Source organism: Thermobia domestica, chromosome 13 (assembly GCF_964235325.1).
Source record: "Thermobia domestica chromosome 13, izTheDome1.hap1.1, whole genome shotgun sequence".
Taxonomy (NCBI): Eukaryota; Metazoa; Arthropoda; class Insecta; order Zygentoma; family Lepismatidae; genus Thermobia; species Thermobia domestica.
Window position 1 is genome coordinate 191672051 of NC_137466.1, and position 12467 is coordinate 191684517.

General features: G+C 36.0%; 1 protein-coding gene across 1 annotated transcript in view; it reads right to left on the reverse strand.

The window, feature by feature from the left end:
* The window catches only part of Nost (Nostrin), a 315536-nt gene that overhangs the window by 7697 nt on the left and 295372 nt on the right, over positions 1 to 12467 (reverse strand). The window contains exons 10-11 of the mRNA XM_081737150.1: positions 6011 to 6163; positions 4796 to 4913 (exon numbers count right to left, since the gene is read on the reverse strand). Of these exons, the coding sequence (XP_081593276.1) occupies positions 4796 to 4913; positions 6011 to 6163 (271 nt within the window). The remainder of the gene's footprint in view (positions 1 to 4795; positions 4914 to 6010; positions 6164 to 12467) is intronic.

Genomic DNA, 12467 nt, shown 5'->3' on the forward strand with positions numbered 1-12467 from the left:
AGGAAAACTCGATGAATGGCGGAAAATACAGAATCAAAACGACTTGATACGGGAAACCATACTTTCAATATAAATAACAATATAGCTATCCACGGATACAGAATTTCCACTCATAGTAATACCAAGGTATAATAAAGTTTGGTTCAGGAGTAAATAATTTCATAGTTCTCAAAGTTCCATATCAGTTGGTATTACCAAGTACGAGGTATATATTCGGTACTGTAAGGTTTCTCACAAAAATGTATTTGGTCTAGGAATTAATTCGTGCGGTTTTTAATAAAAATTGAAGCTTTATTTCAAAAACAAAGTAAATGAATACGTTAACAAAAATATTGTCTATCGCTAGCCACTACTTTCTCCCATCTTTCAGGCAATTTACGGATTCCGTGTCGAAAGAATTCCTCATCTTTTGACGCAATCTAATCAAAGATCCATTTTTCGATATTTTCTGAAGAAGTGAACCGCTGTCCAATCAAATCGTTATTCATGCAATCGATCAAGTAGTAGTCAGACGGAGCAGTGTCTGGTGAATATCGCGGGTGGAGTAACACTTTCCATCCGACATTTTCCAAATAGGTTTTGACCGGTTTTGCGACATGTGGTCGAGCGTTATCATCTTGATAAATAAGTTTATTATGCCTGTTATTCCATTCTGGTCGTTTTCAGGCCAGAGCTTGCTTCAAACGCATTAATTGTTGTCGATAGCGGTGTCCATTAATAGTTTCACCAAGTTTCAGAAGTTCATAGTACACCACACGTTTCAAATCCCACCATATATACAGCATAACCTTTGCACAATGAATATCTCGTTTCGGTTGTGAAGGACCTGGTTCACCTTGCTTCACCCAGGCCTTTTTCCGTTTAGGATTCTCGTAATGAATCCACTTCTCATCACCAGTTACAATTCGATGCAAAAATTCCTTCCTTTTCTGTCTTTGAAGCAGCAATTCGCAAACGGTTTTTCTTCTTTCAACGTCTTTCTTTTCAATTCATGTGAAACCCAATAAGACATCTTTTGAATCATTCCTATGGCTTTGAGACGTTTGGAAACTGTTGTTTTCTCAACTCCAAATGCTTCTGCAAGTTCGTCCTGCGTTTGACACGAATCCTGATCAAGCAATGCTCTCAATTCTTCATCTTCAAATTCTTTTGGCTGTCCAAATTGCTTTTGGTCTTCCAAGCTGAAATCACCACTTTTAAACCGCGCAAACCACTTCTGACACGTTCGCTCAGCTAGAGCATGGTCACCAAACACTTCCACTAAAATATGATGACTTGCGGTAGCACTTTTCTTCATGTTAAAGCAATGAAGAATAACTCCCCGCAAAAACACTTTATCAGGCACAAAATGCGCCATTTTCAGTTGAAGAAAAAATGTTGTTGTTTCCGCTTCAAGCAACTGACATATACTAAACAAGATGCTCAATGACAGTAGTTTTCAACGCATGTTTGGATCAACGAAACTATGGGACAATAAGCTAGTTACGCCATCTTTTGTAAAACCGCACGAATTAATTCCTAGACCAAATAATTTAAAAAGAACAAATTCATTTGATCCATATTTTTAGTTCTGAAGGGAAAGTAGGTTACCAAATAAGTAAAAGCTGCTAATATATTGTCGTGGATGAAAATACATAATCGAAATGTACCTGCTAGGTTAAATCAGGTTAAATTATAATAAGAAACGTCGCAAAACTTTTCCTTCAAGCACAGCAATACACTTCCATGGACAGGATTTGGACATATTCCACCACAAACACCAAATAGCCGATAAAAGGCAAAATAAGAAATCATTACAGCGTTTCTACCTGAACCCTTGTTTCATCATTTAGCTCAAACTTTAAAAAGCTTGTATTGCATGCTTCGAGCATGTCGCCCAACGATCCAAAACCACATATTAAGCTGTGTTTATATCTATTCATTGTACTTCTTTTATCTCTTTCTTGGAAGCCATTTTAGTAAATCCGTGAATCAAATGACTTCAGTACGAATCTTGGTACTTCTGTTTTGAAAAATGAGTTTAAGAAAATTATTTTACAAACATAAATTTAACATCTGTAGACTTCTATATGATTTTAATAGGTTCATCATCATCATTAATTCACGATTCCAGAATTCTGCCGGGTCTAAATGTACACGTGGTCTCTTTGATAATTCCTTTTTCTCCACCATTGTCCATCTTCGACTTTTTCTCCATCTTACTTCCCTTCATCCCATACTCTTTTGTACTTCATCCTGCCATCTGTTCCTTGGTCTTCCTTGTGGCCTTTTCTTGCCATTTCCATGAATAGAAATTTTCAAGTAAAACCGTTCTTGCATTCATCATACATGCTCAGCGTTTTCAACTCCGACATTGCCTTTGAGAATATTCTGGTATTTTTATTTCTTATTCGATTTTTCTTGTGTTTCCGAAAATGTTTAGGAATTTCATCTCCATTGATTGGATCCTGCTGCACTTTTTTTTTCTTTCTTTATCCACGTTTCTGCAATGTAAGTTATTATGAGTAGGAAGTAGTATACAAGATGTTTGATAAAAACTCCCTCTTCCTATTATCTCTCAATCGACCAAACATTTAAAAGTTTCTGTTATCTTCAATGGCTTCCCGAATAATTTTATTTGTTTGTTTTGTTAGTATTCGTTTCTTCAATAAAGTTTCCTTTTGCTCTTGGTTCAAATAGAAGTCACGTTCTTTCCTTCGATTAGGTTTCTCCTCAAACAATTAAGTTATCCACGAACACAAATATGTTTCTAGTCTTCCTACTTATGAGTTCCACAACAAATCTGAATAGAACAATTTGAGACCACACTTTACTTCGAACTATTTATTTTTTTATATGTCGTGTGCATCTGCATTGATAATCTTCATAGATTTATTTGATCCACAAATAGTTTCTTTCAATTTAACCTCTTTGTGGAACACGGGCAACTTGGATGAAGGAGGTTAACAGGACGAGGATGCCTTACATTTGATCTAGCAATCTAGTATGAGATTAATCAAACTTCTTTGAAACTTACACCAAGCTTTGAACAAAAGTAGATTATTAAACGCAATCTAAAGTCATCCTGAATATAATATAAGGGTTATTATGATAAGAGCATGAAACAAATGTCAAACACGATAATCTTTCAGTTTCAGGCTTCTCTAAACACTTGAAAGACAACAAACAACATATGAGGCGCATGTCAAATGGAAACCAAATTATAGTTCTTATGATTGATATACAAGTACATACCTTGACTATTTTTTGACATAGTCACTATGAACCTCCAAACTTTCCGGTATCGTGACGCAAACTTCCGCGTATCCTCTGCGCAAAAATCTGCCTCTTGAGAGTGCAACCAGTCCAGAGTTGATGGCTTGGCATTTAACTGTCGTTGAAGCGCATCAATGCAAGTCACTTTTTAATGTGAATAAAAAGAAAGAAATCGCAGGGACAACATCAGGGATGTAAGAGGAATGATTGAATGATTCTATGGAAATTGTATCAGCAGTGCGTGGGCGGGCGTTATCATGGATCAGAAGAATTCCAGAGCGTAGCATTCCTCTCCACCGAATTCTGGATGGTACGTCGCAGGCAATACATATCTGCTGCAATTGTTCGTCCTGGTTCCAAGAATTTCACAAATATCACATTCTTTTGAATCCAAAACACGGTTACCATGATTTTGTGAACTGGTGGTGTTCGTTTGAACTTCTTCGCTTTAGAATCAGTGCCGCCATTGCATTGACTGTTGCTTCGACTCCCCAGTGGCATACTATATCCAGGTTTTATTCCCTGTCACTATGTAAGAAAAGAGGTCATCCCCATCCTTTCCGCAGCGAATCAAAATTCCATGTACAACTGTTATTTTTTGCTCTTTGTAAACATCTGTCAGCATTTTTGGCGTCCATCTCGCACACAGTTTGTGATAACCCAGCTTATTATCATAATTCGATGCACTGTCCTCGAAGAAATGGAAGCTTTGGCGAGCTTAGTTATGCGCTACTTTCTCGTTGACGCGTTCCACTAGACCGTCCGTTAGAACACCGGGTCTTCTAATACGCACCGTCATGAACATTTCAACGCCCTTCTCGAAACTCTCTGCATCATTACCTGTCCTTTCCTGCACTCCATACTATCGGTCCGTAAACAACACACAATTCAGCTGCATTCTGTCCTTTGGTGTTCAGAAATCGTATGACAGATCTCACTTCACATTTTGCAGAATTTTTTTATTACGGCAGCCATTTCACCTTACTGCTGCTAGCACGTGCGCAACTTCATTCGGACGATTCTATATCTGTTGCAAGTACAGAATACTAGGGCATACTCACTTCGTAAGTGTTGCCAACCCCGACGTAAAAAAAAAATATCGACTATTTTTTGACATGCGCCTAGTACAATTCACCAAACTATTGGGGAAAATCTTCATTAAAACTACGAAACCACTGCTAACAAATACAACAAACAAATGACAAATTTTACAAAGGAATCTAAAATTATACAGGAATTCACACCTTTATACAGTAAATGCATTTATTGCAATGACGTAACAGTATTTAGGACTTCAGTATGTATTTCCTAGTTTGATTCATTGATTTGATCGATGAGGCATCATAAATTGCCGTATTTGTTAATGGTTGACGAAAACTACATTTTTGTGATTAATGCAATGATTGATACTATCATATTTCCTTCACTTCACTAAGATGCATTTACAACACTTCACCTGTTCGTTTGTACAAGCAAAAACACAAGTTATTTCCTACGCTAACAATATGGCTCACTGCAATGTGTATCTTTAAATGCTTACCGAAATCACTATCAGGCTGGACGGAATTTCCATCGGCTGCTCCACGGTCTGTCCAATCAGGAGAATCTCCTCCCACACCCAGCTGGTCAAAACTTTCCTGTCTCACCCACTGAGGAACCTGATGGAATTGCATTTAAGAATTTCATGTTAGAATAACTGATCATAATTAATAACCAATACACATAAATATATAGTTAAACAATTTCGGTGAGTAGTGAAACCAAGGCAGTAATCACTAATTAAAATATTATTAATGAACATTATAATTTTCGAAATTTATAGCACAAGTAAAAAAGCATCCTGTACTTTAATATTGTAAATAAATTAAATCAATACAATTGTTTACTTAAAAAGATTAAATGACAAAATTTTATTTGGTTACTCATGATTTTTGTTCTTGTGAGTTATAAGAGCATGAAAGAGATGTCAAGCACAATATTACTCCAATTTCAGGCTTCTCTAAATACTTGAGAAACAGCAAACATAAAATATAGTCTACCGAAGCATTGAAGGAAAAAAATCTTCATATCTCACACAAAAAAAAAAAAAAAAAAAAAAACTCAAGGCACAAGAAGAAACAAATATATTCAAGTGTAAAAACTGAATTTTATACAATTTCCTCGTATTGTTCCTTTCCTTGTTCATTAATTGGCATTATCTTCCTATCATTTTAAATCTAAACCAAATTTTAAAGTGCCCAAAATCTTTACAGGAAAGCATACTAAAATTACATCGTGTTAACGCCCACCATGACTCTTTTGGGGATTATTAAATACATTATTTATCTTTTACTCAATATTTTTGTGTAAGATTCTTCCTTGCATCATGCAATCAGTATATGAGAACTTATCACAAATATCTTTTTTGCTGTGTTTGAATCTTTACTTTTAAGGATCATGTATTGAGCTTTCATGAATGACCACGATCAAATACCTTATAAAGCCTGATCAATTTCCTCTAAATTAAGTGTTCTTTTATGAACACTGCAACCAGAGATATTTATAATAGTGTAGTGGAACTTGTCCTGGGGAAATCTCCTACAACGAACATCAAAAACGCTGTCTGGTGTCGCCGTTTCTAAGGGTTAATTAAGCCTTATTGAATCCTGGCATAGGTTATTGAAAGTATTTTCTCACGTGCTGACAGAACCTAAGTTGACAATTAAATACATTGAACAGCATAACCTCCGTGACGTAATAAGGCAAAATAACTAACCTTTAATATACTTTGTTGTAATCCCTGCCTGTCCCTTGTCACTTGTATGTGAGGAGCAAGTGGATGACTGGAGCGAGTTCGTCCATCGACTTCTGCCAAAGCGCTCTGAACTTTGTACCTTGCTGCTTCCAAATAGGTTAACATCGATCGCATCTGAAACAAATACGTTAAAAGAACAAAACGTTACATTGAAAAATACCATACTACACTACATCAGTAGGCTGAAATATATCACGCAACCGATACTCCTTTCGAAATAATTCGTTTTGATGGTAAAATTCAAGTCATTTGAGGGATTCAAGTCATTTTTCTTTCGCTTTTACCACGATTTATTTATTTTCGTTTAGTATAGACTACAGCTTAACTCCCATTGAAATATGTTAATGTACAAATAAGTTATGGTTCTCGTTAGGTAATAATGCCCCTATGTTGGGGAAAGGAGTTAGTCTTCGAAGCCTGAAAACTGCGTGTTACACTTTCGAAATTAGTTTCATGAAAAACTTTCATTTAAAAGTGACCAAATACATGGATGCGTACTCGAATCAAAGAGAATCTATATCTTTAAAGGACAAGTACTTAATTGTGAGCTTTAAATCGCTATAGAAATGCATGATACGAGTATATATATACACAGTTGTTCATGATATCGGCGTAAAACAGCCACAGATAATATTTCTACGTTCTTAAATATATATAGAATCTTTTTATATAATATATACAGTAGAGTTCAGATTATCCGAGCTAATGTGGACCGGATCTAACTTGGATAAGCAAAAATTCGGTTAATATGGATGTATTCATTAAAAAAAAATGTACAGTATATATTATTATTGATTATTGATTATTTCTCTTTATTATTCCACTGTATTTATTATTTTTATTCGACATACAGTACAGTACCTACATATTGTTGATACATGTCATTGATATTATTCAGAAAGATATTATTTTTGGTAAAGGAAGTATATTTAATTAATCGAATGTTAAGAAACTCAATGTTATCATGTAACGTAAACACGTGTGTGTGTGTTTATGTGTTGACATCAATGTTTTGTGTATGTGATGTTTCGCTACGGCTAGACGCTTGGTCGTCAGTTCGTAAGCTATTGTAATTTGTATTTGTAATGTTTTTGAATTGTCATCAGATTGTAACATCGTAACATTGACACACTTTGACTGTGGTATAATCGTTGAGTTTGCAGAAATTTGTGAGTCTGAGAATTTGATCACGATGTAATTCGGGTGAAACCAACGTTTTACCAATAGCTGAGATATACAGAAAGTCAACGACAATGAATTCCAGGATGTCTGGAAGTTTAGTATAAAACCTCATGGTTTTTAGAGATTGAGATCAGGCTTGGAGCAGTCTTAGAGATCAGTCTCCATGATCAGTCTACAGGATCAGAGGTGGACCATCATACATCGAGTATTCACATAGAGATCCACTGCGACTTATATCACAGTAGTTACTTAGCTGTGATTCTATTCTACGAGCATCGACATCAGTTCCAGACACCAGTTGTATAAAGGTACGTGTATCTCAGCTATGTTCGAGTTATTCGTGGTTAACTTCTTAGCTGCTTAAAGATATGTGATCTTGCGTTTATACTCAGTCGACGATCAACAACAATAGTACACAAGCTTTTAATGAAAATACAAAGTTTAATTCAAAGTTAATTCAATGTGGTTTCTTTCCGTCATCCTGTACCTACTCATTCTCGATGGTGAGTAGCAGCGATCTTCGACCGTCATTTAACATTTCATCCCCAGGCTAAATAGGCACGACGGTGGAAGGTTGTTATGGTAGAGATGCTGGTTTTTGTAGCGATCCTAGGGTAGTTTTATGGTGGAGATATTTTGGTTCGATCCCCAAACAGTGCTAACAGTAGCTCTCACCAGTGTTATGGTGAAAATAGCTATGATTCGAATCCCGAAACGAAATAATTTTAGTTTTAAGAATACATTTTAATAGGTTATGGTTAAGTCCGGTTTATATTTAAGTTATTTAGTATGTTAAGATTTTGTATTATGATCGTTCACCACTTGAATACGAGATTTGGTTCGGATCTCGAATGACTAAGGCAATTGACTCAAGTAGAATAAGTAATACGTTAACCCTCACCACCCACCCTCACTTCGTAATTAAAAGTTTAATTAAGTATAGATAAATGAAAACACTGTGTTAACTAGAGCACAGAAAGCGAGTAAGGGAATAAATATTGATGTCCATAATTTATTTGGTGTGAGGACACCGGAAAGACGAAATACATCTTGTAGTCAGGACAAAGTCGCGAGTCCTAAAATTGTTTTGAGTAAGGAACCAGTTTTTAACTTCCCAAGTAGTCCGGTAACTAAATCCGTATCGGAAGACTTTCCTTCAATCATAAATTTAGATCCGAAATTAATAAATAGTGAAAATAAGAATTTTACGATGGCGTCTAACATTACGTTTTATGCAGCTATTAACAAACTGCCTAAATTCGATTTCAAGAACGATAATGACATCGTGTCGTTTTTCGATGAATTCGACGATGCTTGTCAAATGGCAGGTATCGCCGAAAGCAAAAGAAAGGAATTACTGCCTAATATTTTCAAAGGAGTAGGGAGGCAATGGATTAAATTGTTCCTGAAACGGAAAAACACGGCAGAAATACAGTATAAAGAATTGCAATCAGAAATAGTAGAAGAGTTTACGAAATCTAATGTAACAATAGATATCGAAGATAAAATTAAGGAACGGTTACAGCATGAAGACGAGGCTGTCATCAATTATGTATATGACATGCTCGTTCTGTGTGAAAGACTGGATTCGAACATGACCGATATTAAGAAGATAGGAATTATAGTTGGAGGATTACATCCATACTATATGGAAAAAGTAGGAACGCGAGAATATTCTAGCCTAGACAAATTCGTTGAGGATTTGCAAAAGATAGAAAAGAATAAGTGTAAAATAGCAAAACGTGTGAAAAAAGAATCCGGTAAAGTTACAATTAAAGATCTTGTTAAGAAAATTAGGGAGCAAGTAGAAGATGACGAGAGTGGATCTGATTCAGATCACGTAGTTGTAAGAAAACATAAAGAAGAGAGTAAGATCAAACAAGAGCCTCAGAGTATTACACAAATCGCGGAATTAGAAAAGAAGATAGACAAATTACAGCTTGCATTATCGGCAAAAACACAAGACGAAGAGAAACAAGAGAATAACGCTAGAAAACAAGGGAAAAATCAGTATTATAGAAATAATAGGCAGAATAGAGGTAGTAACCGAAATCATTACCGTGGAAATAAGAATAAGAATTGGTATAGTAATAGTAACCGGAGTCAAAACAACAATAGAGGTAATAATGGTTATTACAATAAGCGTGGTAATAGAGGTAATTATTGGAGAAATAATAGAGGACGTGGTCAACAAGGAAACTGGCAAGGAAATTGTCAGAATTCGTGTTGTCACCAATCTTATAATTTTGAAAATCCGAATCAGCAGAGATTTGTGCAAGTGGTACCAGCACAAGTAAATGGTACTACTTACTATCAAACACCAGGTCCGAGTAATTTAAACGGAACACATCTGTAAATGGGCGAGGCGCATTTACAGGCAATCGAAATGTACGAACAAGAGAGATAATTGCCTCAGTTAATTTAGATAATAATATGGTATATTTACCATTAGAAATCGATGATAGACAGATTAAAGCGTTACTCGATAGTGGGTCGCAAATTTCGATTATTAATGAGAAATTAGTGCCACCGAGTGCAAAAATAATCCCACGACAAACTAAGATCAAAGGCATGACGCAAAACACTCTTGTAATTAATAAATTAGCTGTAATCAAGTTCAAAATTTCAAATCAAACTTTTCACCAAGAATTTCGGATAATAAAAGATTTCCCATATCAAATGTTGATTGGGAATGATTTTTTGCAAACACAGAATTGTCGAATTGATTATAGAGCTGGTAAAATTATAGTTCAAAGGTTCGGGAAACCGATCAAAATTTGTAGAAATGATCAAGAAACCAGAACAGTTTCTGATAATATAGCAATTAGCATAAAAACAAGTTTAAAGCCGAAATGGGTTCTGGGACATAGAATAAAGTTGTTACCAAGAACTAGGACAACTGTTGAAGTTAACCTAGTTAACTCTTGGGCAAACAACGAATTTTTGTTAGAGCCAGATAAATTGTTAGAGTCTCAATATAACATATTTGTACCTAGAGCAATATTGTCGAAAGAAAATAGGTGTTTAGAAGTAATCAATCCGTCAAATAAGACGATCATGTTGACGAGAAATTTAAAAATTGGAGATGCAGAAGCATGCATGAGTGAATCGGAATTAAGACAGGAAGGATTAACAGAGGAGGAAATTGAAGAGGTTTTAGATGCGAGAAAAAACTACGATAAATCACGTTTAAAATTTGGCGATAAGACTAAACCAGAAATTAAAAAGAAATTAGAGAAGTTATGTTACGATTACGCAGATGTTTTTGCGTGGCGAGAAAACGAATTAGGAAGAGTCAAGGGAGTAGAACATAAGATAGAGTTGGAAACGGAAGTTCCGTTTCGACGTCAACAGTATCCAATACCTATAGCTATGAAAGATAAAGTTAAAGAACAGATAAACATTTTACTCGAACAAAACATCATCGAGGAGAGTAATAGCTCGTATAACTCACCGATGCTGTTCGTAAAGAAGCCAAATGGATCTATTAGAGCCTGTTTGGATTGTAGATTGCTGAATCGGCACGTAAAGTTCCATTCCGTGGCGTTGCCGCCTATACATCAGATCTTAACATGTATGGGTGGTCACAAATTCTTTAGTGTGTTGGACATTAAGAGTGCTTATCATACGGTATCAATTTCTAAGGAATCTAGGAAGTATACAGCATTCAATATTCCTGGCGTAGGGGCGTATCAATACTCTAAACTCCCAATGGGTTACATTCAATCGCCCGCCATATATACAAAAATCATGGCAATGACATTAGCTAACGTTCATCCGGAGGCGGTGTCATATTACATGGATGACGTATTCCTATATGTAAACAATCAGGAGAAGATGGTATCTGTATTACACTCAGTTTTTCAAAGACTAAGGAAATATGGCTTAAAGTTATCAGTAGAAAAATGTCACTTCATGGAAGAAAAAGTAATGGCATTAGGTCACATCGTGAGCGAAGCTGGTTACGAAATAAGTCCTAAAGTGATTCAGGCAATAAAGGCTTGTAAGCCACCCACAAGCGCGAAAGAGCTTAAGTCATTCCTTGGGTTGACTAATTATGTGCGGAAGTTTTGTAGAAACTACGCGGAAATGTCATCTAATTTCCAACAATTATTAAGGAAAAACCATAAATTTGTGTGGACGGAAAACACCAACTTAGTTTTGAGAAATTAAAGGAAGCGTTGATGAATGCACCTTTATTAGCGCCTTTCCGTGAAAATCTGGAAACAAGGGTATATACGGATGCATCTACAAAATCAATAGGGGCTGTACTTATGCAAAAGCAATTGAATGGAGAGTGGACACCTATAGCATATTATAGCAGAGTGTTAAGACCAAACGAAACAAGAAGACATATAGTGGAGCTAGAAATTTTGGCCGTGGTGAGTGCCTTTAAAGCATTCAACTACTATTTGTACAATAAAGAATTCGAGTTATACACTGATTGCAGATGTATAAAATACCTTCAAACAACGCCAAAATTATCACCGAAACTGTTAAGGTACAGTTTAGAGATGGCACAATATCAGTACACGCCAGTGCATTGTCCAGGAGAGAAAAATCCTAGCGATGTATTATCAAGAAACACGAACATCCAACCAACCGATGAAGACATCGATTTAGATGCGTTACCAGTAAAGACAAAAGACCTCGAAGTCAACATCACGTTCGACGAGGATGTAGACGTAGCTGAGTTGCAGAGGAAAGATTCTTTCTTCGGGTCAATAATGAAGGCAATAGAACATCCGGAAGAAGCAGATGAAAAAGCGGAAAAGCAAGCACGCTGGTATGAAATTAAGGACGGAAAACTTTTCAGAACTCAAAAGATGGCTAATGGAAAGAAATTTCTATTATGCATTCCTTTTTCTTTGAGGGAACAAGTTTTCAAAAACTTGCATTGTTCGATATACGGAGGAGGACATTATTCCTACACGAAGTGCTATAATCGAGCATTGAAATCCATCTATTTCCCAAATATGAAAAGATTTTTCCAAGAGAAGGTCAGCCAGTGCATCAGTTGCCAAATTCAGAAACGTAAAGCTGGTAGGACACCACTGCATCCACAAACATATCCTAGTTATATGCCATTCCAGCATGTAACTATGGATGAGATTGGGCCGTTTAAAAGATCGAAAAATCACAGGAATAAATATGTTATTGTATTCGTTGACAGTGCCACTCGATACGTAATTGCAAGAGCAGTTCCTGCTATAACTTCAGAAATTATAGCAGAAGC